The 26,677-nt window shown below is 43.4% G+C and overlaps 1 protein-coding gene across 9 annotated transcripts in view; it reads left to right on the forward strand.

The window, feature by feature from the left end:
• ENOX1 (ecto-NOX disulfide-thiol exchanger 1) overlaps window positions 1–26,677 on the forward strand; it is a 380,407-nt gene that overhangs the window by 343,856 nt on the left and 9,874 nt on the right. For all 9 annotated transcript variants that reach the window (XM_054206709.1, XM_054206718.1, XM_054206658.1 and 6 more), the window contains 2 exons: window positions 6,771–6,878; window positions 11,665–11,721. In XM_054206709.1, coding sequence (XP_054062684.1) covers window positions 6,771–6,878; window positions 11,665–11,721 — 165 coding nt within the window. The remainder of the gene's footprint in view (window positions 1–6,770; window positions 6,879–11,664; window positions 11,722–26,677) is intronic.

Consider the following 26,677-nt stretch of genomic DNA (forward strand, 5'->3'; position numbering starts at 1 on the left):
TCTTTGCCTCTGGCCAGAGGAAAACTCATTTTGCAAGTGGCTGCCCAAAAAGCAGGAGCTGGGCTGTTGATCCATGTGCAGCTCGTCACCAGCCCAGGGCGAGGAGCTCAGAACTGGGGAGTCTTTCGTCATTGCAAACTCCACGATCCATCCAAATAACGCCATCGTACGACAGAGGCAGTCCCTGAGAGGTGGGAGGGATGAGAAATGTTATGTTGTGTTTCTTTTTATTCCCTTAAAAAAAACCCCACAATCATACTCTTAATTTCAATAATGCCTTGTCATACATTAGGAGGGCATGTGTGTTGCCCTTTCTGCTGCAACATGGCTAGCTTCTTTGAGGGCTCATTTCTAAAGCTTCTTCAACTTGTCTTTCACATTCTCCTGTTTCCTTGGTGATTTGTCTGGCCTCATCAGCGTCTTGTTACTAATGCATATTTGCTCAGCTGGGAAGTCACTTTCTCATTATTCAAGCCCGCCATGTGCTGGCCATTTGTGATATGAAATCTCATCTGTCTTTAAAGACAGAGAAAAACACACTTCCAGAAGACGCGTGGAAGTACTGGGAGAGGGATTTGTATTTTTATTTTGCAATTGGTTGTGTACCTGAGATTTCGTTTTGATTCATTATTTCTTTTCCTTCTACCTAAGGAGGATTCTGAAAAGAAATATTTACCGTCCTTCCCCTCTGTATTTGTGAATAGCTTCTAAGAATTTTCAAACACTTATTTTCCTAGCTGTTTTTTTGTCCTTTTCCATTTGGCAAACTCTAGCTTCTTTTTTTTTCTATAAAATAAAGTTAGAAAAGACACAGCAAGGTTTTGCTTGGGGAAAAAAAAAAAATCTCAGGAATTGCTAGCATAAGTGAGTGTTTTAATTTTTAGGTGAGCTCTGCAGTCCTTTCAATGCCTGTGATTTGGTACTTTTTAGATCTCTGATTCTAGTGTAGTTTAGGGGAAAGGGCTGCACTTTTGCACAAGAGAAAGCTGCTTCCCAGGGTTTCTGTTTAGTGTACAAGCCTTGGTTTCATGGGGACTGAAAAAAGTAGCCTTGGTTGGGTTACAGCCTGCCTATTTGAGGCGTGTAAGTTTTGCCTTCATTTTATGCACCTAGTGAATCAGGTCTCCCGGTTTTTCCTCTACAGGGACATATTCTCTATAGGTAGTAAGTGGAGAGTAATATGCTGCCCCCAAACATTATATGGATAGGAGAATTCGGTTTGCCTGAATTCACTAGGTGTCAGAGGTGGCCATTCAACCGAGTTGGTTCAGTAAGACCATCCCTCTTTGACTGATGTGCCTCCTTCCCATGGCTGAACAGGCTGGGGATGCTGAAACCGCCTGCGCAACCTGTGATCAAAGCCAGCGCTGCCACCTCAGAGGTGTCCGTTTGTCTGCTCTTCTTTATTCCCCTTTCTTTAAGGTCTTTGTAACCTTTTCGTACTTCATTTCAAGCAGCTGTTGAGAAAACCATAACCAAAATAGCAAGGGTAGGACCATTCAGCAGCATAACTGCTAAACTTGTGGCAAATGCTGGTTTTTCTTTTTCATTATTCTGTCAGCCTTACAGTATCTTAAGTGCAGCCTCAGGCCCTGTGGTCTCTTCTGATCTGCCTCCCTTTTCTTAGCGCGCTAAGTTGATGGTTTCATGCTGGGAACCGCGCTTTCCTTCAGAGACCTTTCTCTGTCCTGCTAGGCTCGGCGTGTGACCACGCTTGCAGATATGTCCGTAATTTATATTTAAATGTACACATGTAACACTGTTCTTTTGGGGAGCAACGAAGAACCATGGGCAGGGAGGAGGAGAGGAAAGAGAAGGAGTGTTCCGTGGCTGCACAGTGGTACGCTACAGCAAGCTATTACTTTCCCTTTAGGGCTTCTCGTATATTTTGAGGCACTGTGTGTTCGGTTGTTAGCATTCTTGGCCACACTGGCACCGCGTTGTACACAGTCTGGGTAATTCAGCTGGCTTCAATAATGCCATCTATGTTTACTGTTTCAGAAGCTGCGAAGACTGGCTTAAGATGGTAATTTTCTGTCTGCGCTTTTGAGATCTGTGCAATATGGGCGGTGCTGAACTGTCTCTGACAGAGACTCAGCACCGGAGGTGGGAATGTGTGAAAAAAAAACAAAATAAAACACACACACCCTTCCCCCCCACCGACGTATAAAGAAATTAGCTACCTGCTTATGTGCAGGGAGGATTTGGTCCTCGTGAATGAAGGAAGCTTAACACTGGAGAGTGATATTTACCATTTCTGTACAGAGCAGCTCCAGAGCTGGCACTGGAAACCAGCATGCCTTGCATTTTTTTGTCTAAAATGCATTGATTGGTCTCTGGAGAGACAACCTGTAGGTTAATTATTTCTCCTTTCCTGTCTCCTCTCTGGAAATGCCAGTAAGAGGATATCAGTGATGTCTACCAGTCTGATCTAGACCTACTACACGGCTTTATCCCTTAGGGTCAACCTGGCAGCCATGGTGACAAATGGTTTTGCTTGCACGTAGACCAGCTGAGCTTCCAGACTGGTGCTGAGGGAGCTCTACCATGTGCAGGTGTCTCTCTCCAGGATCCTCAGAGCTGCCATGAGCACCGTAAGATGCTTTTCGGCTTCCTGACACTGGGCTTTTGTCTCAGGGAAAAGACCCTTGCATAACTTGCAGGGGACCCTCAGAGACCCAAAGAATTGCACACTGAGGACCACTGGGAGGCAACAGAAGAATCAGCCAGGTATTTCCTGGCTGTGTAACCAAGAAGTCACTCCTTGGCCCGAGGACGCTGGGGATCTGCTGTCTGAATGCCATAGCTGTGCCACAAAGTTGGGGGCATCAGGGCTTAAAGGAAATGGCCAGAGAGGTGAGACAAGATTGAAGGAAGGGACACTTTGACAGCTGTGCTGGCAGTAGCTCTGAGACAAGTCAGCAGGATATAAGGGGTGGGAAGCGGGGTAGCAAAAGCTGGGTGGGTGGGCATGAGGGAAAGCTCCGGCAGAAATGCTGGATGAGATGGCAAAGTAGGTGGAACAATATCAGACAGCACAAACATTAAAACCAAGACCAATTTTTTTTTATTTTAACTGATTGTGGTGTGTGCTTGCAAGCAATCCGAAGGGCAGAAGAAATATCTATAGGATCTATTTTTAATAAGCACATTTATGTGAAAAACAAAATAACTTTGAATAATTAAATACCATCCTCTTGGCATCATTCATTACGTTTTTTACGGAGAGGCTGTCTGTTAATAAGCAGGCATGACAGCAGTCCCTGTTATGAAACTTGCCTCGTTCCTGCCAGTGTAAGATCCTCTTCCCATTTGCTTCTAATTTTGCCAAGCATCACGTGTTTGTCCTGAAATTTTTTAGGCTGTTCGTCTGCTTAGGCTGATATTTTTTTTCAGTCAAAGCTATTTCTTCCTTTTCCAAAATGAGACTAGAAGGGAAAAAATATGCCGTTTGGCAGGGATAACTCCTTGTTACAACTTCCTGGTGGCGGCATCAACCGCTCAGGAAAAAGAAATCTCAGAACCCGACCCAGGCAAAATGAGCAGGTTCTGCAGCTTTTAGAGATAAGTATGAGGGAGAGAAAAAGAAAGAAGGTTAAACCTCTAAGGAATGGCTACAAGGTTGAAACAATTCTGACATCTTTGGGGGTCAAATGGGAAGGTCCCAGTTCTGTGAAAGAAAAACCTTTTGTGTGAGTGGGAATATGGCACCTCAGTTACAGATACTCTGCTTTCCACCCCCATGAAAAAAAAGACCCTTTTGCTGTCTTTGGAAATCGGAGCCTTTGCACACACAGTAAGCCTGCAGTAGTTCACAGTTTAACCATTAAGACTGCTGGAAGGTTTTATCTCCTACCAAGTGCTTTGCAGCTCATACCACGACCAGAATGCACGCTCTGTTACCCCGAGGAGATTGAGCATGTTGTATGTTTTCCTGGGATGCCTGTTCCTGGCTGGTCCAGAGCCAAATACGTGCCCTCAGAGAGTGTCTTCTACACCGCTTCCTCCCATGGTCGGACAGTTTTGGAAAAATTGCTTCAAACACAAAATGGAAAAAGTCAGGATCAAAGGAAGAGGGATATAATTAGGCTAAATCACCGTGGGAGATCACAGTGGGAGATGTCAAAATAAAACGGTGGAAGTTTGTGAGCTGATCTGCGGTTTGTAGAACTTGGCCATGGGAGAATCATGTGGAGAGGGTGGGTGGGATGGGGAAGGAGATTTCAGTTCTGGTGTAAGTATAACAGGTTCAACCCATGAGTGAAATTTGATTTCCCATTTGTAACAGTCATTCAGTAGCAAAAAGGCTTTCCAGGGGCAGAGATGGACTGAAAACTCACTTGTCTTCCAGATGGGAGTTTATATTGATCATAAGGATGGACTCTAGGGTTTCTCCCAGAAGCTGGAGTAAAATCTCTGAAGCAGGATGAAGGTGCAGTCTGGATGGTGGTGATGTTCTCCTTGTATACGCGTGGCTATTCACTTCCTTCAGAGGCTGTGGAGCAAGCAAAACCTCTTGTGAGGTCTTCCTCAGACTCCCTAGTACTTGTAGCACTGCACTGAGACAATGACAATAATCACAATCCCATCCTTCAAGGTTTCAGCTGATTGCCTGGTGACAAAAAGAGGGCTTCCCCCCCCAGTACATAGTTGGCTAGATGAATTCCTGACTTTGTGTGAAGATCATTTTGTTCACTTTGGCTCCTACCTTTGAATCATCAGAGGTTGGCATACTGGTGAGACATAACTGCTCAGAGATGACTGAGATAGGGGGTAAAGACTCCTTTCTCTTAAAAACCCTTGCCATGTTCAGGTGTGTAAGGTCAAACAGGTTGCAGATGGGAAGGAGAGGACATTTCACCAGCCCCTATATAGGTGATGCATCTGCTTACCAAACCTCAGGTGTCTCAGCTAGTGACCCTTGAAAGGGCTTATGCTGTCTTTCTGGTGTCTTGTACGCTCTGCTTCTCTTCCGAGGATTGGAGTCTCTTCTTTCTAAATTGCAGACATCAGCTAGAGCTATCCTGGGAGAAACTTAATGGTCTGTAATAATAGGAGGTTACACAAGGTGACCAAATGGTCCCTTCTGAGCTAAAAAGTTATGAAATGCCTGGAAAGCTGTAACTGTGCTAAGGACCTGCATGGGTATCAGTGTGTGATATATGACAATATACACAAATTCAGCACATCTTCAGAAAATGTAGAGACCAGTACCCAACAGGCAAGGTGAACACAGGCAATCCATCCCTGGTGAGGAAATGCCAAAGCAGAGCTTCCCACACAAAAGCTGGTTGGGCGGGAGCCTCAGTGGAACAGACCTTGTTATTTCACTGTATGTAAAATCTTGAGATTTGAAGTGCTCTTGTGCTGTGGTAGAGTGAATCCACATACCTGAATGTCTCTTGAAGGCTCCCGGGGAGCAGTCCAGGTGGCAAGATCCATCAGAAAGCTAACCCAGCTGGACCGTAAAGTGTGTGAGATATAATCAGACATATACCCACATGTATTTTCACTTCAGTAGCTGAATTAATCCATCATACTGGTGTTCACTTACAGCAGAAACACACTACCAATAACTCCATCAGTCCCTGCAATGTCATCTGTTTCCAAGCAGCTCTGAAAACAATACTGGCACCAAGTGCTTTGATGCCTGGGACTTCCAGAGTGGTGGAACAAGGCCAGGGACTATTTCTAGGTTTGCTATCTATAACTTACCGAGATGCTGAACAACTGCAACGTTGGTCTTAGTCAGAGTTACCAGTCCTCAGCACAAGCATAAACTAAGCTTTAGACTCTTAGACACATGGTTAGATCAGTAATGCAAGTTAGTAAAGGAATTCTTTGTTTAAGTAGTCCTTAAAAAAGAGTGTGCTTACAAGCAATATGTTGCCCCAGCAAATCATAGTTTCCTTTCTTGATCACTAAGGGAAAGCACCGTAAACCCCTTTTTAATCTTGTTTGTCTCCTCTTGCTCTTCAGCAGTGTCTAACATTCATCACATCGATACAAAAATATATAATTATTTCAGAATCAACTAAATCTACTGACCTGCTCTTGATAGTCACAATAAATCTATGCAGAACCTAAAGCTAGCCAAGACCAGGGGACATGGGCTTTTAAAGATGTCCCTACATCCCGGAATTCTCTTCATAAAAATAGGTTTTGGTCATAGCTTTTTGTTTTGACAGTTCAGATCAGCAGTCTTGCTGGCTGACATATTGATTGTAGGGCGTCAGTCTTCCTGATCTAATAAAATATCACAGCACAAGGGGGAAAAAAAGGAAAGCTTTTCTCTTCTTGGCAACTCGATGTGAAAGCTTTCCAGAATATTGCATTGCATAGAATGAAAATGGCTGTGGGCCAATGACTAATTATATTAAAGGGCTGTGCTTTTAAATTATTTATGTACCGTAGTGTTTACCCTAGTATTATTAAAACCACCGCATATACTTCTGGAAATAAGATTTTGGTTCAGATGAATGTGGCAGTCGCTCGGTGGGTGATATACTGTACCAGGAGTTTCTACTTTAACGTAACAAATAGCTTAACACACATTAACAGACGCGTTACTCGCGGAGCACTGCTGCAGAAGGAGATGCAGATGAAAATAGTTTACCTCTGGTCCATTTAGGCACAGCAGATTATGCAACAATAATAAACGTAGGAGCAGACTGCAAAGCACTGTTTGAAATGCGGATTTATCAAACTGAGGATTTAAAACCGCTTTGGATCCCGACGATGCTAACCAGAAACTTCTTTTGTTTGCGCAGCAATTGCTGAGCATCCAGGAAGAATTAAATAACAAAAAATCCGAACTGGAGCAAGCCAAGGAAGAGCAAACACATACGCAAGCGATGCTTAAAGTCCTGCAGGAACAGGTGAGTGTCTCTGGCGGGAGAAAAATGCTGGCTTAGGCGTGCTGAGGGGACGGAGGACTCACGGCTTCACCTCCAAAATCCACAGGAGTCTGACCACAGACTGTGCCGTGAGCAAGACATAACCTTTTGTGGCCTGTGTGCCTGCTCTGATTAGCATTTGTGAACACAGCTGGAGCTAACACGGAGATTGAGAAAACAGAGTGAATATGGGCCCGTATTTGACACTATCCAATATTGAATTTCATGTGTTGAGCAACATTTCCACATATGTTATTCTACATGGATATCGGTGAAATGTGTTTTCACTCTGAATAAAAAAAAAAAATGACGTTGGGAGAGTTAAAAATACCTGAAAAGCAAACATATTTGAAGCAGAACAGCTCTTTCTTTTAGGACTAGTATTGAAGAAAAAGAGCGTGGCATCTCCAGTGTTATTCATGCAGACACGAGTATACAAAAAACTTCATGATAATGGCATTTAAAGAGTGCCTATCAATGCAATTATTTAAGCAGTGAGAAGCAAGCCTCTGTAAATCTGATTGTCATACCTTCTTTGATACTAAGGTGTTCTATGACACTGAGAAGTGTATTCGCTAGGATTGTTTTATAAGCGTGGTAAGATGGGTAGTTACGCAGCAAAAAGAAAACGTGGTGCTAAGCCTGTAAATCTGGAGAGGAAACGGTGCATTGTGTGCGAGCACGGTGTGCCCAAACGCGCGTTGTCTGTGTAGACCACGTGGCTTGGACACGCCAGAATTGCAGGCACAGTCTCTGGTTGGAAAATGTATTTTAATCCTTTCCAGATAAACTATGAACTAAAATACTTAGTGCCTGGGTTGAGTACTTGCAGTTTAAAGACTGCGGGATCTGAATTGCTCAGATGGCAGTGGTTCAAAACGGTGATGATTCTCATATTCAAGATTTTTCAGCATGTATGTCTGAATACATCTGCAGACAGATTTATACATTTAATGTACATATTGGGGAAAGTAAACCATGCTTATTTCAGATCTTTTTAACGTCATTATGAAAGCTGTGACATTGTGACACATTTAACATTTGTCTTTGAGCATATCTGGTGACAAATATATCTAGAAACTAACAACTTAGATTCTGGGAAAAATAAAGCTTTTGTGTTCAGATACATGTTCTTAGCACTTATGGTTACAGAGATAACCTTCTAAATGAGAGCTGATGCAAGACTGTATTACACAAAGCGCTGTGAAGAAGAATGGATTTGGTGAGGACAGAGTCTTTATAAGCACAGAATCCACCAGATCTACTGAGATAATTGCATCTCATTTCCATTTTTACATGGCATTCAAGGTATAGCATTATAAAATTCCTGAAAAAGAAAAAATGAAATTGCGTGACGTTATTTTACATCTTGGTAGCAATTAAATGCTGCAGAAATGTATGGGAAGATGTTACAATGCTAGGCTCCGGTAGGGACCACCAGGGCAGACTTTTGAATCTCTGCAGACTCCTACTAATTGTGAATCAAATGTGTGCTCATGCTAGGCAGGCAGATGAAACAGTGTCTGGAAGAAAGGCAGGATGGATCTGCATTTCTCTTGAGAATTAGCTCTGAAACACGCCTAAGGCCAAGACTGTAAGTAGCCAGAACTCCTGAGGAGCACTACAGCGTGCTCCTCCAACAACCCTGAACTGGTTCCAAAACTCTCCAGAACAGCAGAAGCCCTAGCAGTAATGACCCCCACTTGCCAAAGCTCACAGCTTTCCTTTACAAGCACCGCAGCTCATCTGTGTGTTTTATCCACAATGGGTATTGAAAATCATCAGGCGGAGTCAAGTAAATGCGAACATTTCTTTCAAAAATAAATAGCGCCGGGCTCCCGCCTGGATTCTATGGCTTGGTTTTGTGATACGTTTGCTAAAATCTGGTTTTTCGTCTCAAGCTGGCAGAGGGATCCCGCCCTGCCTCACCACAGGCATGTTTGCCCGGAGAGGTGCAGCTGTGTCTGAGCACATCTGCTGGCTCAGCACATCTCGCGCTCATCCAGTCGCACCAACCCAGCCGCATCCAGCCTGGGACATCCTGCCGGGAGAGGTCCCGTTTTCTCCTGTATTGCGTTGCATTACAGTAGCCAAAAGGTTTCTGGATCAGATCTGGCCCGTGGCCACCAGCTCTGGTTGTCAGAGGGGTTCGTGCCCGCTGGTTTATGTCAGACCTACCCCGACCACGGCATTAGATGCATCAGACCCTTAGAACTCCTCAACCTTTCTCCTTTCCTTTCGGGTAGGCTCTTGCTTGTTACTGGCCGTAGTTCAGTGCGTTGCCTCAGCATGCGCTCTGCTGGTAACATCACGTTCTCCACCGACCTGCGATGGAGCCCCTTGCCTAGGGGGTAAGGCATGTCCTTTTATTCCAATATTGTGTGTTTTTCTGAGGTTCCTATTGCAACATTTCACTATTTAGGATGTGAGAGAATAATATAATTTAAATTTTAATTTAGAAAAAAACAATATTGGGAAAAAAGGGACTTTACCCCTTTAGCCTGTGGTAATGCAGTTGCATATTCTCTACCCACAAGTTTTCCACCATTATCTTCACCGGTTCACCTCCACCTCCTACAGAAGTGGTCCTAGTGTAGATGTGGATGCTAGCACCTTCGTGCCTGAGCTCTGGCATCCTTTTCAGAGCATGGCAGGCAATAAAAGAGATGGAAAGGCTCAAGCATCCTGTCTGCATTAGAGTTACGTTAACCAGTGGAGCAGTGTCAGGGCAGTGATGGTGGGAAACCATGATGGGATGAAAACCTGCCAGACCAGCATAGGCTAGGGGCTGAGCCCACCCTCTGTCAGACACACGTGTGGCTGATGAGGGAGTGGTACGTCACCAGCAGAACGCATGCAGAGCGTTGCCCAAGAAGCCAGCAATCACCAAGGGGTGACGACACTTTATCAGCCTGGAAAAGGAAAGGCGAAAGGTAAATAATGAGCAGCACTCCCTGAGCGCTCGGGACACGGCATTAGCGTGCAGAGCAGTTTTACATACGCGAGCGTGCTCTCCTGACCTCATATTCAGATGAGTGATTCAGCGGAACTCAATCGGACTGCTCACGTGAGGTGAATTTCTATAACGAAGAGTTGGCAGAATCAGGGAACGGTCCCTTTTGGTTGCACCGCAATGCAGAAATACCTAACTTTGGTGCTTGGCTGGAAGCAGCCCTGTCGGATCATTCCTACCAGCCGTCCTCACAGTGAGGTGGTTTCACAGGATGGTTATTTTTTCAGTGCAGGGAAAACATGTAGCATTCATTGGAAATGCACCACCCTGCTGTCAGTATAAATTGCAGACTTTTCGAGGCTATTGAAAGATGAGCATCGGTGAATTGAACCAGGACACCTGATGAGTTTGCAGTCCCCAGCTTTCCTTTGTACTGCCTTATCAGGGATTGCCACCCCCTTCCCTCGCCATCAGGACCAGTGTAGAGGCTTGAGCAGCAGTTCCTGAACTTGTGCAGCTTACAGCCCTGCATAATAAGGTGCGCAGAGACCATGGCCTTCATTGTCAGATTGGAAACTGTGAGAAGCTGGAAGCTGAATCACACACAGCTTAGCTGTTCCTGCCAGGCGGCAAAAAGATGATGGAGGTAACCTAGCTGCCCTAGGGTGGTAGTCTGCCAACGCTTCTGAGTCAGACACCTAACCGAAACATAATAGTGTTCCATTTCACCTGGATTTTAGGATTGTTGTCATTCAGGATCGCAGCTGTATCATCAACAGTTGCATCAACCCCAGCTTCTTTGCCAAAAAAGAAGGAAAGCGAAGGAAAGTTCTGTTTACTGCTCCCCATTTCCCTCCACCCCAGAGATAACTTAAATTGGAATAACTTAATTCAGATACCTACTCTGAATGAAGTTAGAATAAAGGCACGACTTCTCAGAGATTTACCTGAAGAGTGAATGGTTCTGAGCACTTCATTTAAGTGTACAAACCTCCACAGCTTATAGGCTCAGGAGAGCTGCAGTGTCTGCTCCTTTCTGCCTTTGCTCAATCACAGGACGAATGACTACATATTTTACTGTGGCTCAAGACATGAGCTAGGACATGCCTTAAATCTCTTGGGAATGATTTTTACAATCCCCAGTCCTGGATTTTCGCCAAAAAGCTAATTCAAGAGGATGAAAAAAAAAAAAAAAAAGTTTTGGTTCGGATCTTATATTAGGAACTGGCAATGTCTCCTCGGTTCTTCCTGCCACTGGTTAAATGACAGAGCTGTTCTTCCCTTCACCTCCTCTTCCGTCATACCCAGGAGTCATGTCAGTTATTTAGATGCCTCCTCAGGAAGGAAACGTAGAGTAGCACTTTGGCATCTTAAACAGTTCAAAATATGTCATTCAAAAGTAATCATTAGCAAAACACTATTTAGCTAGTGGCAACTTGCAGATATTGTAAAGTTTAAATTAATAGCAACAAGAATGGGAAATTAAATCGTTTATTATTCTTGAGAGCCAATTTTGTGCGCTTCTTATGTCTTGAAACTACTTTCTAATCTTATTATTTAAAAAATAATGACCCAGTCTTATTATTTTCTTGGGTTTTTTTGCCAACCTATCAAGCCTTAAGTATGTTGGTTTCAAAATGGTTTGAGCAAAAACTCATTAGAATTATATGCTCCATCTGTTTTTCTCATTGGAAGCTTTATAAAATGCTCCTTCAAATAAATCAAAGATAACTGCGTGAAATACTCAAGTAATGTGCTTGTTTTGTTGTGTTTTGTTTTGTGTTTTGGTTTTTTTTTTTTGTTTACTCTTTCCAGTTAAAAAGCGCCAAGGAATTAGCAGAAATCAACGGGCATGATGAATCTCAGGCAAATGTAGGTACAACTATCTATGTATGGTTTACATATATATATATATATGCATGCATACGCTTTCAAATTTACTATTTATGTCTTAAAGCTGATAGAATGGCTGAATGATTTGCACATCAGGTTTGAAGAGCCTGTTTGCTGGCTGTTGGTTTTTTTTTTCCTGAAGCCACAGGTTCAAATCCCAGCAAACTTCATTTCGAGGTAGATAAATTGGGTTCCATGCAATTTACTTTGTAGGATTTATTTGGATGAGACTTTTAACAACCGATGTCCTACTTGCTGTATGTGGGTGTTAAAGATACCATGGAAACGACTGCAAAAGAAATACTTCGCCTTAGTGTCCTGTCCAGGATTACCCAAGCTACAAAGTTAACGCCGTTTGTCTCAGTGGCTGCCACCTTTGCAGCTGAGCAAGTCTGGCCATATTTCAGTTCTGAGCGAAGTGATTTGTGTACATGCATAATTTGGAAACAGTTAATTTGCACAAGAGGACTAAATTAATTCGTTGAGTCATTATTTTGTCCAAAATCGTTAAAGGACTTGTTAAGGTCATGGTTTTTTTAAAACCTGCTGCCAAAATAAAGCTTCTGTTATTCCCTTAATGATTGCAGTCAAAACAGCAATTTGGATAAGGGGAGAGAGAAAAAAGGAGAACTTTCCTGCTATGTTTGTCATCCAAACCATGCAGCTTTGCGCTTTGTCACAAACATATGAAAATTAAAACTGATTATATGCGGTATCTTCCTCGCAGCCAAGAGAACTAGCAACAGTCTGAACACTAATATATTTTAACATCTATTTTAGTCTAACGGCACAGCCAGGAAAGCAGGTTTATCTTGAACCTGAATGGAAGGCTCAAATTGTCGGAACTGCTTCAAGATAAGGGAATGTTGTCCTCTCTTTTTTTAATCCTTTCCTGAATCTCATTCATTGTGGTCCGTTGCCGCAGTGAAGTCGATAGAGCCTCATAGCTCTCAGCGTTTGGACAGGAGACATTCAATATTGTCTGATAGCTCCAACAAATCTGCAATTGCAGTCTGTCTGCACAGCGTCCCATCGCCCCTTTGAAAGATTCTGTTTGCAAACCAAAATAAAGACATTAATCCACTCATGATCTTGAAACGCTCCCATTTGCTACCTAAAAAACTTGTCTTTGTACAGCAGCTGGTTGCAGGACCTTGCTTCCTCTCAAAAAATGTGGATGAAACACGGTTTTGCAAGACTGAAATGTTTTAAAGGAAAATTACCTAAGTGCTTCCAACTTTTATCATTCTGGCTCATATGTAACTGGATAAAACTGAAGAGCCTGAAATTTTTATTTTTATATAATATAAAGGTTGAAATAGCATTAAAATGAACCATTTCAATTGTGTGAAGAGAGTGTTTCAGTACATCATTCCCAGATACCAAAACCAAAATATTTCAGAATCTTCGGTTAATGGTAAATTTTTCAAAATGTAATGTTTTGTTCCAGTTTGTAACTGCAGGAATTGTTTAAATGCCTGAATTCTCCATAGGATAGAAACTGTTCTCTGCTCCTGTTTGCTGTGAGCTCTTCCCATGGTGATCTCATAGCAATGTTAGACTCCTAGGAAAAGAAGTCGATACCTAAATTAATGGCGAAGAGGGAAACCAGACAGCTACCGTTATTGAGTCACAGTTGCAGCCATGTATTCAACAATTATGCCACCATGAAATCAGAGAAGGCGTAGCAGCACAAATGGAAATAGAGAAATAGAGGGAAAGAACGGATGTTAAAGCATTTGCTACAGTAATGAACTTCGTGAAATGGAAGTTGAGGTACCTTTTAAACAATTATCATTTATATCAGCTATGTAGTGCTCAGGTGTTGTGCCTTGCAGGTTGTCTCTCCGCATCTACTCTCAGCAGACTTCATGGTTCTTGCCCTCGGCTGGTGTGCAAATCTGTGATGATCAAAGAGAAAAAGGCTTGGTGGCTCCTACGTGGTTGTTAGTGAACTGTGATGCATATAATGGGATTAGGACATCTTTGTTACAGTTGACAGGTTGCATTCAGCAAATGAAACACCTTTACATGCAGAGCAAGAGTGGGAGGTGTTGGTAAGGAAAAATGGCAACGTATGTCTATACACTGAACACACAATCTAATCTTCACGCTATGGCATATTTAGATAAGTTACTCCAGAAAAGCACGCTTCTAGAAAGGACAGTAGAAGCTTTAGGCACGCTGCATAGGCTTCAAGAAAGCCCATACTGTAATCTTCAAAAGATCATTTCCTGCAATCCTCAGGCTTTCTGCTGGTGGCACTGGTCTGCACCATATTTTACATTAAAAAATATTGTTTCTTAAAATAAAACCTAGAAATATTTTTCTTAGCAAAAGCAGATAGAGATGAAAATATATACTTAGACCTATCCTGGTGCGTCTTCTACATTTTCATTATGTGAGACCATCCTGAAAGGGAAACAAGGGTCTGGACACCTTTGGAAGAAGAAAAGCATCCATCTTGAAACGTGCACCACTTATAGATGGACCGATCTTCATTTTTTTCTGTTGTTTTTTGCAGGGGAATTGAGCACAGTTAACTAAGAGACTGGAGCAATTGCAACGTTACCTTCCCTGCCATGGCAATGCACACACAAATCTGGGGGAAAACCCCAGAAATTTTAGTGTATCGCCAATACATCTGTTATTTCCAGAAAGCAAAACCATCTTACAGGGCTCTGTAAACAGTCCTAAGTGCATTTCATGAGTGACTTGCCAGGTACCTGCAGTAATATTTGTTATGTACATTTCTCAACTATACTCTGCGGCAGGAAAGGCCAAATGTCAGTCCCAAGCAGTACATAGAACCCAAGATCCTGGTCTGGTGTTAACAAAGTCTTCAACACCCAGGACTGCCAGAGGTGCTGTCACTGAGCATTCATTTCCTTCGGCCCTGCCGTTAGGAAAAGATTGCTTCTTGCTTCTAATCTGCCCCCCTCTTAACTTCCTCTTCATTGCCGCGTAATATAATGATATTTAATTCACATCTCTGTCTTAACTGAAGAGAAAATAATGGCCAATAGACAATAATAATTTCAGATACAATCCACTTCCAGGATGTTCCCAGACTCTTGGGACATGATCAGTTCCAACGTGAAAAAAAGTCTTGCCTGGGAGGTGTGCTCGAGTAGAGAACATTTTGGACACTGAAGATGCTAATCACATGTTTTGTGGCTAAGTCTATAAAGGGAATTTATTCTTCCACTTTTTCTGTACGTTCAGTGGCTTTCTGTGGAGCCGCTTGTATATAGGTTAATTCTATGTTTTGATCAAAGAACTTTTACTCGCTGATGAGTTCAGTATACATAGAGCACTGCATGCAAATACAGTTCGACAGCCTTGGTGAATATATCACAGTTCGGGGGTGGGAAGGTTAGTATCCATGGTGTCCCTCTATTGTTAATGGAGAAAGGGAGATTTTTTTACACAAGCCTCATTTTAGAAGTACTCAGTGATCTTCTTCCAGGAGTTTGGCACTGTCCCTTGACACCTATCTGCCTGCCTTCGAAAGCTCCTGTGAATAACTCCTACCCTTTGTAAAAGTGCCATAAAATGGTAGTTAAGAGTATCGGTCCTGCAAGTTCACACCAAAGCAAGAGATGGGTCATAGTTGCAGAAGCACTTTGAATGACCAGATTGCAATTGCGTGGTAAAGTTCTGACTCTGTTGCAGTCAATAATTAGATTCCCATCAGGTTAAAAAGCCAGGATATCACCAAAAGACTTTTAGGGTACTTCGTTATGACCAAGGCATAATAAAATGAATACGTTTCAGAGAGTGAAACTGATTTCACCACAAGTTTTTTTTTTACCAGCTTTTTGTTTTGTTTGAACAAAGTAATGACTTTGACCTCATTCTCCAGCAGCTTGGACACAGTATTCTGTGGCGTTTTCTCCAGACATTAAATCAATAATACTAAGTAGGGATGCATTTTTCCATTTGAATGCTTGAAGCTATTATCAGAGCATTTCTCAAGTTCAGCCAAGCATCTTACATTTGATGTTGATTCTTCCTTTAATTTTTCCCCTCCGTATCTGCTTTTCAAGCAGTTACCAGATGATCCCTGACTCTGAGGAGGAGTATACCCAGGATGAAATATGTCAACCATTTTACTAAATTGCTCACTTTATGCTACACTGAGAGTGATGTTATTCCTGACTACACCGTAGTCTTCTCTTTTCACATAGTACGGTTAATCACTGATGATCCTTCTTTACCAATAACACCAAGCTGTGTGGCACAGTCAACACACTGGAGGGAACGGATGCCATCCAGAGGGACCTGGACAGGCCTAAGAGGTGGGCCCGTGCAAACCTTATGAAGTTTAACAAGGCCAAGTGCACGTGGCTCAGGGCAATCCTAAGCACAAATACAGGCTGGGCAGAGAGTGGATTAAGAGCATCCCCGAGGGGAAGGACTTGGGGGCGTTGGTTGATGAGAAGCTCAACATGAGCCAGCAATGTGCCCTCACAGTCCAGAAAGTCAGCTGCATCCTGGAGTGCATGAAAAGAAGCGTGGCCACCAGGTCGAGGGAGGTGATTCTGCCCCTCTGCTCTGCTCTACTCTCTGGAGTACTGCATCCATCTCTGGGGTCGCCAACATAAGAAGGACGTGGACTTGTTGGAGTGAGTCCAAACCTCTCCTATAAAGGCAGGCTGTGAGAGTTGGTAGTGTAGTGATAGAATGAGGGTAATAGTTTTAAACTGAAAGAGGGGAGATTTAGATATTAGGAAGAAATTCTTTACTGTGAGGGTGGTGAGGCACTGGAAGTGTTCAAGACCAGGTTGGATGGGGTTTTGAGCAACCTGGTCTAGTGGGAGGTGTCCCTGCCCATGGCAGGGGGGTTGGAACTAGATGATCTTTAAGGTGCCTTCCAACTGTAACCATTCTATGATCTTTATGCAAGACAAATAAAGACAGCTCTTAAATGAGGCTAGTTTTTGCAACAAGCCAGGCAAAGATTTAAAAAGCTAACCCCCTTCAATTTTTGGAGAAGTCTGTAACTCCATCAAACTCGTCAGACTTCAGTTCTTGTACTTCACTATGCAAGCCTTTAGTAGAAGCACCCAAAGGTACCTGCTATGAACATCTCACGTTAGTGTATGTGTTAGTACACACCTGCCATAGGATGAGGCGCCTCTGTGCTCTGTGACTGCCTCACATCAAGCCAGGTGAGATGAAAAATGCCCTTGAACACAGGGAGAGGAAAGGGAAGTGGAAGAGTGTAAGGCCTGCTGAAATAGTCCCAGCGGTTCGGCACAACAGAAGTTGGTCGTCAATGAGATTAAGATCCCAAGTGACTGCTGATGCTTTTGCGTCAATTGCTTGTGAGCGCAACAGCCGTTTCCTGGCTAGCTCACTCTTCAAATGGCTTGCTCTTCACAGAACAACGCAGGCTTGTGATAAAAAATGTTTTCCACATGACTAATATAACAGCAATTTGAGCGTAAAGTTACAGGCCAGAAAACCCCAGTGCAGGGCTTGCATATGTCAGGAAATGCATGTTTCTTTTCTGTCTGGGCTTCCTGGGTTCCTGGGGTTCGTAAGCTGTGAACCTCAGCCTCAGCAAGCTGACCCGAGTCAGGGCGTCGCTGCCTGGGCTTGGCTGGGGTCCTCTGGCCTTGCAGCAGGCATTTCTGGAGCACACGCTAGCAGGTGGGTGCTGCAAAAAAGTGAGGTGATGACAGCTGGGTGCCTTTGAGGGTGGGGAGCAGGTGCTGGCAGCCTTTCCGTACCCGAGAGAGAACTCAAGGGTCACGTCCCTCACAGGGGATGCCAGGAGATGGGGTTTGCTTCTCTCCTCCACATGAGAAGGTTCAAAGCTGCGTTTCCCTACAAGACCGTGAGCTACATGCACTCTCCAGCCCCTTTGTTTTAACTGCTCCCTTTGCAAGATTGTATTGGGTCGACTAATTCGTTTAACAAATGTAGTTAATCTTCTAAAGAGAACAAGCAAGAGTGATGGTGCCGTGCAAGGATGATAGCCCCTTGAGGGGAGAGAAATGTGGGGTTTGCTTTCTCATCATGGGTGTGTTATTTTGTTAGAAGAAGGTGCAGGAACTCTGCACCCTGACTGAGGCGAGGCATAAAGGCCCCAGGGGATTACAGGGACCCATTTACTGTCTGTATTCAGATTCCTCTGTCCCAGTGGGACCAGAACCAGGTGGTGAGGAGTGGCCATGCCTCTTTCTACTTCTTGCCTTTTCCATTCCGGGCATTTATTTGTAGCCTTCCCATCAGTCATTTCCTTCAATTTAAGGCATGTGGAGTATGATAAATTCAAGCAGCTATGAGCGTTCGCAGATCAGCAGCTTTCCTACTTGCCACGGCAAGCGTGAGGAATGACCGCCTCATGAATTCAATACCACGAGGCCTGAAAAATAACAGGAGTTTAACTGGCTGTTCAGGACTGTGTTATCAAAGAGCCTGCTCAGCCTTCAGAAGTTCTTACACGCTGATAGAACAAGTCCCCCTGAGTTCCTCTCTTCGTCGCTCCAGCCCTGGTTTGGCATGTTAGAGGACGGCGATAAAGTTTCATTAGCACGGTGAAGATCTCTCTGCTGGCTGAATCACGGTCTCTGCAGTTTCAGCCAGGATTCTAACCCTGTGGGGAGCAAACAGCTACAGCAGGCTGAGGTATATTCTGACACGCAGTGTGGTAACTGAAGCAGATCTGGGCTATAGCAATAACCCCTTTGTTAATATGCAGCAAGAAATCACACCACTTCCCCTGTCCCTAATTAAAAGTGTCGGAGTGGCATCGTAACTTGGCTTTTGATTGGAGTGAATTCCCGTCATCTGAAGGCGGAGAAGAGAGAACTCTGAGACACAATGATAAAACCCATTCAGCCACCCACTCAGCAAATCACAAAAGTTTTTTGACTTTAAATTTCATATGAGTTCCACAGGGAGACAGTTCTTCAATGCCCAGAGCTGCCTGACATTTTAATAATATCTGATCGTTATGTGCAGCCTTTCATCCCAAAGCATTTTCCCCGAGTATTTATACCGCACACGTATACAGGAGTCATCCCATCATTTCTGGTGAGGAATAACATTCAGCCTTATACATATGCAGCTGTGTGCTGAACCCACACAGTGTAGAAGGCAGATCAGCTTGTCAGAGCACGCAGGCTCCCCCGCAACCACCTGAAGGATGATGGGCCACCTCTGCTTCAGCCACAAGCCTGCTACTGCAATCCCAGGGGTTGTACACCACATTCGCGCTCCCTCCAACCTGCTGAAGTCCTTCAAGGAATAGACAGCAAAAGGCAGAAGCCAGGAAGGAACTTCGGTATTCCCAGGAGACGCTCTTCTTTGAAGAAGAGTTCATCATCCTAATCAAGATCCAAGCCAAAGGAATGAGTGCTCCAAAATGTTTGTTTCAAGTGCTTTTCATATATTCGGATGTGGAGATTCCTGTGAATATGGGGGTTGCCCTGGGTTTTCAGATACCTAAAATTAATATCTTCCAAATACAAATCCTTGCTGAAAACGATTCACTCTCTTAAAACATTTAAGGTGGGGTTTTTTTTCACCCCAATTGCTTCCTGTTATTTCAATGAAGACATTTTCAAAACAATTCTACACATCCCAGAAGGGAAACGAATCGCCTTTCTTTCTTCTCTTCAACTTTTTTTTTAGAAGTGCATCATTCTCCAGGACATTGCTAGAGCAATATTTGTGTTAAAGACCATTTGAAAGGGCTTTCACAAGTTCTCAGTCTCAAGTAAACACGAAGTATCCCCTCCTACAATGACTTCAGCAGAGCTGGTGGGCAGGCGATGCTTTCGTTCAGCCAGCCGTTGGTTTGCTGCAATTCCCTAACACAAAGTGTGCAAAATGACAATTACTTTTTCCCTTGCAAAACAACCACCTTCACATCACATAAAACATCTGTGTTAAGTCATCAGGAACCTACACATAAATCCAGCTTTAGAAAACGAAGCAACCTGATCATACTTTTAAGAATAAGCGTGAAGTAACTTTCATATTAGTCATCCGTATTTTGCATATGTACATTCCCATAAAATAGATGTGCTCAAATACAATGAGAACAATATAAAGAGATAGTTTCAATGAGAAAAGCATTTTCAGATTATTGCTAGTTGCCTAAACTCAGCAGGTGAAAGTTATAATAGTGAAAGCTTTGTAATGAAAAAGTTAAAAGCATCTCTCTGGCAAATAGGATGGAAAAATAGGATGTCAAGAGCACCATAATACAATTAATCTTTACTCCTGAAAACAGTTCTGTCATGTAGGATAAATCAGACAAACTAATCTTCGATGCATAGAGGTGCATTTGGAGTGCTTCTTTTGCAAGGCCTTATATTCGCTGTTCTAATTTTTCTTCATTGTTGTTCCTGTAATTTTAATGCCAGATAATTTTTCAACCCAGTTGTCAGCTGTTTATTTGTTAATACTAGTGCACTCTTAAATTTACAGTTCTGGCAAATTCTCTATTAGTGTACTTTCAAAGTAAATTCCGATATTAATGTACTTTAATTACAGTGTGCTGTGGCTGGTTTCTTGCATAGCACAAAATAAGTTATCAAGTTTAGGCTTGATCTGAACGAAAAGATGACACCTGGTCTGTATCATTTCTAATGATAGACCAGTCACAAGCAAAAACTGATACAACATTCGCCAACAGTATAGCATATGGCAAATACGTACTTTTGCATCATTAGGTAGATAGGAGAAGGAGGAGGATCCTCTGAGACCCTGGAAAAAAACCACCGAAAATCAAGTGGTTTTTTGCTGTGTTGGTGACCTCATGCTAACTCTAAATGTAGCCCAGGCTGCTTGTGAGGGCTCTGGTTTGGGACAGATGGTTTCTTTTTGCCTTATTCCTTTTATTTGTGATGCAACACTGTAATTTGTTACTGTAAGCTGAGTTAACCCAGTGCACATAGAAAAGGCCAAGAGACCTCTCTACATATAGACAGTGTGTCAGCAAGACCATCTGACTTAATGTTAGCCCCTTTACCGAATTCAACTCTCAGGCTGTGAGGAGCCAGGACCATGTAAAAATACATTATTTCTATGAGGCAGTTAATTTGCTAGCACAAGATCAATTCATTTGTAGCAACAAAAGAATTAGATTAATCAAAGATTATGAGCAATTTTCTAGTCACTAAAGTATTTTTACAGGAGTAGTCAGCAGAGAGTCAGAAACAGCCCCTGTAAGAGGATATCCTGAAAGAAGAGCTGTGTAACACACATGATGTTCCTGGTGAATTTTGAATTACGGTCAGAGTTGGAATCGTGGAATCATTATGGTTGGAAGAAACCTTTAAGATCATCAAGTCCAATCATTAACCTAGCACTGCCAAGCTACTACTAAAAAAGTCCCTTAGCACTACATCTACGTGTATTTTAAATACCTCCAGCGATGGTGACTCAACCACTTCCCTGGGCAGCCTGTTCCAATGCTTGACCACCCTAGCAGTGAAGAAATTTTTCCTAATATTCAATCTAAGTTCAATCTGAGTTCAGACGCTCAACCAAATTTCCACACATCACAGCACAGCACAGTGCCCTAGCAGCCCGTGAAGAGGAACAAGCTCCATTAAAGGAAGAATTAGAGCCATTTGTCCCAAACCAAGCATTGCTGCTGTCGGGAGTTGCTGAATCCTGCAGCCTGACAGAGGCAAGGTGGTCGTAGCTCCATGTGATCGACCTGCAGCGAGGATGAGCACATATTCCCCACAGGCATGTGCACAAACACGCATATACAACACATGCATCACATACATACATATACACATGGCCAGCCACACAGCCAACACAAACTCAGCATTCACAATCGCAAACAGCACCGATGGCCTCGTCTTGCTCCCCTTTCTGGCTGACCAGGATAAAGGTCCCTTAGTAGAAAATATATATGCAGGCTTATGCATATACGCAATGCGGATCCCTCCAGTAACTGGCCTTTTACTCTCAGTCTATCCTATCTGGCCTCTGCATCACGCATATGCACACACACAAAGGTCTTTTAGTCATTCCCCAGACCCCACGATGTCCCCAGTTGCTGGCTTGGATCCCTGCTCCCTCCATTAGGTCACGTGCAGTCTCTCTGTTCTCTCCTTGATCCATCCCAGACCTACGGCCATTCAGTACCTGGCTCCCATGCTTATTGTCCTACTCAGTGCATGGTCTGGCTTGATGCTCACCGGTGATCACGAACAGCCCACGCACACAGCCTGGTCTTTCTAAGTGCAGCACCACAGACACATGTCCCTCTGACCCCTGATCCCACTCCAGCTGCTCTGCTCGGACACCCATGCACACAGAATAGAGAGTCCTTCACCCAGGAAGAGTTAGAAATTGAGATTAATAAGTGTAATGCACTGATCAGGGCATGTCATGGCCACAGAAGTGTACTGACCAGCAACCTGTTTACACGTGACCATCCCCTTTTATCTCCTTCCCAAACCACCATGATCCCTCCCTTTTCCTGCCTTTTGTTTCCCTGCTAAGGACCCTCAACTAAATCTTGTACAATCCCAAGAGCGCTTCCCCTACATCCCGTAACAAGTCCCATACCCCTACAGGCAGCACCCCCCTCAGTCTGTAAGATCATCTAGAGAGCATTTCCGTTGTCTTGGTACTGGTCTTGATAGGTGTTCTGCTCGACCCCTGGGGCTGATGCTCTCCTGTGACAGCCCTGGGAAGAGCTGGGTCAGGGGACTCTCTTTTCTGTGATTAGGTTACAGAATCATAGAATGTGTTGTGTTGGAAGGGACCCTTAAAGGTTGTCTAGTCCAACCCCCCTGCAGTAAGCAGGGACATCTTCAACTAGATCAGGTTGCTCAGGTTATTGGGCTTTCCCCATCTGTGATGGTACCTTTGTCCTTCTTTGTGCTCATGGAGATCACAAGTATCAGGAGGAAGCAGCAAGTGATGGTTGGAAAATCCCTTCTGCAGGAGACGGAAGCACCCATCTGTTGATGACACATCCCACATGTTGTTTGATGAGGGTTGGGATGTTGCACAGAAACTGCTGAGGCTTATCCAGCCATTGGACTGTTACCCCTTATTGCACATCCATGAGGTCTAACCCCACAGCTGATCCTGCTTTGAGCAGGAGGTTGGACTAGAGACCTCCCAAGGTCACTTGTGTGATTTTGTGATTCTGTGATCATCTGAGTCACGATCATTGTCTGTGAGTGTACTCATACGTTGCCACATTTGCAAGGAAATTTCATTTAAGTTAAATTTAAATAAGCTCTTTCATTGCAGTTTAGCTCAACTTGGATTGAATAATTTCGTATTCACCATGGATAAGAACGTAGACAAGGACAGTAGCCCGTTCTCAACTTACAACCATGTTAAGCTGTCAGAAGTTGTCCTGCGCCTCAACCTTGCTTGTCCCCATAAATTTAAGATGTCTGACTTGATATGCATTGAATCTATTGCAAGGCTTCCATTCACTTGATTGAAAACCGAATTAGGCTCCATTCAGGTTAAAACAGCAAGATTAAATTTTCAGATGTAGGTCTGAAGTACATTTAAAGAAAGACCAGCAAAGCAAAAACAACTATACCAGACTTTAAGAGATTGCCAAGTAAATGAAAATAAATGAAAAACGTGAAGTCTTCGTGTCGCAGGCCACTTTCTACCCGTGTTTGCAGTAGAATCGTCAAGCCTGCCTGGCTGTCAATAAGCAGTTTGGGCAAGCACCTGTCAAGTCTGAGCCCAGTTCTGTGGACTCAGAGCAGGTACACATATGCCTTTCAAAAGCTTAGGGACTGCAGATGTGGTATTGCATGTGCGTGGCTTTTTCTTCTATTAAAATCATAAAATTACCTTCTCTTTTCAAGCTTACAGCATCTCTCCAGCCTGCTGTTAATAGCCTGCAAGATTTTTGCTTGTGTTTCAAATATATAGTTTTTTTTCTTCTCCTACTCATTTTCTCTGATAAATCCCCTGGCTGATGAGAAAGTGTGGTGTATCCCTTACATCTAGCAACATCCAGCAGTTGCTCTGTCATATGCCTGCTGTGTCTAACATCTCGTCTTTCCTTCTTCTGCGACTGTTTTAATGCCTCAGACAATTGGCTTTGTGCATATAACACAAACACCAACATATCTTGCAAACTCTTTCAGAGTCTGGTACGATTTTACTAATTTTTTTTACTGGGTCTTTCAGAAGGCATAATGTTATTTTTACCCACTCGCCACACAATTCTGCAGAATCCCGTATACTACGGGATTCAGTCGTCATTCCCCCTAGATATAAAGGTAATTATCAAATATTTGGATTACCCAGATAGCGGAAGGAGTATTTCAGTTCTTTGGATATTTGTCATTTGCATCCTGATCACATGCCAGGTGTCTTCAATGTCACATTCATTAAATCCCATATTCTGCCTTTCAAGCAGAGTCCTAAACAACGGGTGATGTGGAGCTGCACTCTGGCAGGAGCAGTTTCCATGTAGGGCAGCTACTGTTCAAGCCCTGCTCAGCTCTTGGTCAGAATTTATGGGGAATGGCAAGTCCTCGCTCCCCCCATTTTTAGGGATGCTGACCACAATATCTTTTAAGGATCACAGAACATTTTAGGCCAGAGAGAACCATTTTCGCTAAAGAGAGAAGCCCCAGGCAAGATCAGACATTTTATGTTCTGTCAGCCTTCTTTGTGGTGGTGCAAGACTGACCTGTAGAGGATGAGTGATGTCTGGATTGAGAACTTCTTCTTTATCATACTTTCCCATAGCGGGGAAAAAGAAACCAACGAAGAACCAAAAGACCCGAGTCATCCAGCCTAAATATCTGGGGCTTTCTGATCTTCCAGTCCCCTGGAGTGCAGAGCTGGCCTTTTGTTCTTACAGTACCTGCGACTATCCTCTGTACGAAGTCACTACATCTCTTCTACTCTTCAGAACTTCTGTGTCTCTCTCTCTGGCAAATGCAGCTCTCTCAGGAGTCACACTCTTATTTGCTGTGTCTACGGTGTGGGACCCAGCTGCTCTGTGGTGGGTCATGGTGGACAGTGAGACCAGGAATCTTTTGGAGCAATCCACGTGCCTGTGCCTCTGCGTTTGATTCCAAAAGAAGCCAGGGTACATGAGAATGGCACAAACCCACCTTCTGTCCCACCTTACCGCCAGGACATGGCTAAGGTATAAATCCATGTGCGAAAACTGCCATATACAATTCTCCACAGCCATCAGCTCCATGTCAGTGGTGGTGCCAGAGTTCTGCCTGTGGAAATGAATAGTCCCTATGAGAAAATTGTTATTCTGCCACCCTCTGTTTTATCCAGCAAGTTCTCCTGAAAGTTTTCCAGAAAGACTCTCTATGTCTTTCCCTCCCTGGTTCAAAAGCAGAGAGTCACAAATCAAAATTCTGGTACCGAGGGGTGCCTGCAGAATCACAGGGTTTGTCAAGTCCACGAGGGAAATTCATGTCTTTTCATCATCTGCTGAAGGACAAATGTGTCATTTGCGGGGAAAAGCTCCAAGCTGGCAATGGTGAGAGCATCACAGAGAATGGTTGCATTCATGCTGAGCAGCTCTGGAGCTGTCATCGTCAAATCAGGCCTCCATGTTCTCTGATACCAGACATAATTTGTGAATAATGAATAGAGCCAGGTCCCTAATGATCTCCAGGTGTGATTTAACCTGGATTAAGCCTTCCACATAGCGTATTTAGTTCTTGCAAGGTCATTTCACTTCTAATAAGTACTGGGTTTGCACATGCTCGGCTGTGTTCTTGCCCTTTAATGCAGTAACTGACAGATGGTAGCAAAATAGTCCTTATATACTGAAACCTGCCGAAGGAGACTGCTTAAGGCCGGAGAAAATATAATTTGCCAAATAAAGGATGGTCTCCAGGAAAGAAAGAAAATACTGTAATGTAGTATATATTAAGTAATTTTCCTCAGGCATCTGGTGATCAGTAGCTTTTTCTCATGTCAGAGAGGTCATCCAACTGTTTGTTTCCAATTAGTTACTGCCTCATTCACCTTTGTACTCTTAAAACTGTTGTTTCTGTGGGTTGGCATAAGTAGTGCCTCTAAAAATGTGCAAATTAACTGTGCGAGGATTTGTTGTAGAGGCTTCATAGGTACCAGATTTGTATCTGCAGTGTGGAGTCAGATACTTAAGGTTTTAACTTATCCTATAATTAGCTTGGTTTCTGGGTGAATTTCAAACACTTTTTTTTAGACGAAACTATGCCCATTTCTCTTAAATCACTATTAATTCTTACCAGCGTTGCTACTGAATCCTTTATGTGACCATGCACAACCTGGATTTTCCTGGCCTGTGCAAGCTCATTTTGGCAGCTGAATCAGAGTTGTCTAATTTATCATCTTCTGCGAGGCAAGCAGTTTTGGATGGCAGAAACCTCCCCTTTTCACACCTTCAAGAACTTGCAGCCGCCTTCTAAAGCCAGTCGTTTGCTGAGTAGCTATCTTTGCCACTGTTAGTTTCCTCAGGCTCCCCCATAACCAATTTTTTACTCTTTTATCCTCTGTACCAACACACAGTTAAGGAAAACTTGATGTGACTTCCTTTAGCATCCATTTACACTGTCCTATAAATCATACAAAATGTTCTGCACAGGCTCAAATCTAGGCATTAAATGAGAATCCATCTGTTCGTTGCTCCCAATGGGAATATAGTTTCTTTCTCTGCATCACTGCTTGACAAAACTTCTAATCCCATCTGAAACTGCTAGTGTGTTGTGTTTGGGGCCTGTTATATCAAATACACATCTCTCTGCTCTCTCCTTCCCCTCTCAGGAATTGTTATTTTTAGACTGCTTTTCTGTTTCTGATGGAGTCAAAAGTTACATCTTAACCTATACAAGCTCTGATGGCATATGCTGCTCTGCTCTTCTGCTGCAGTATCATGAAATCTGTCATCCAGCTTCATTCTTCTGATCTGTAACCCCCTTGTCGTCACTGCCCTTATGGAGAAATT

This window comes from Rissa tridactyla, chromosome 1 (assembly GCF_028500815.1).
Source record: "Rissa tridactyla isolate bRisTri1 chromosome 1, bRisTri1.patW.cur.20221130, whole genome shotgun sequence".
Lineage (NCBI taxonomy): Eukaryota > Metazoa > Chordata > Aves > Charadriiformes > Laridae > Rissa > Rissa tridactyla.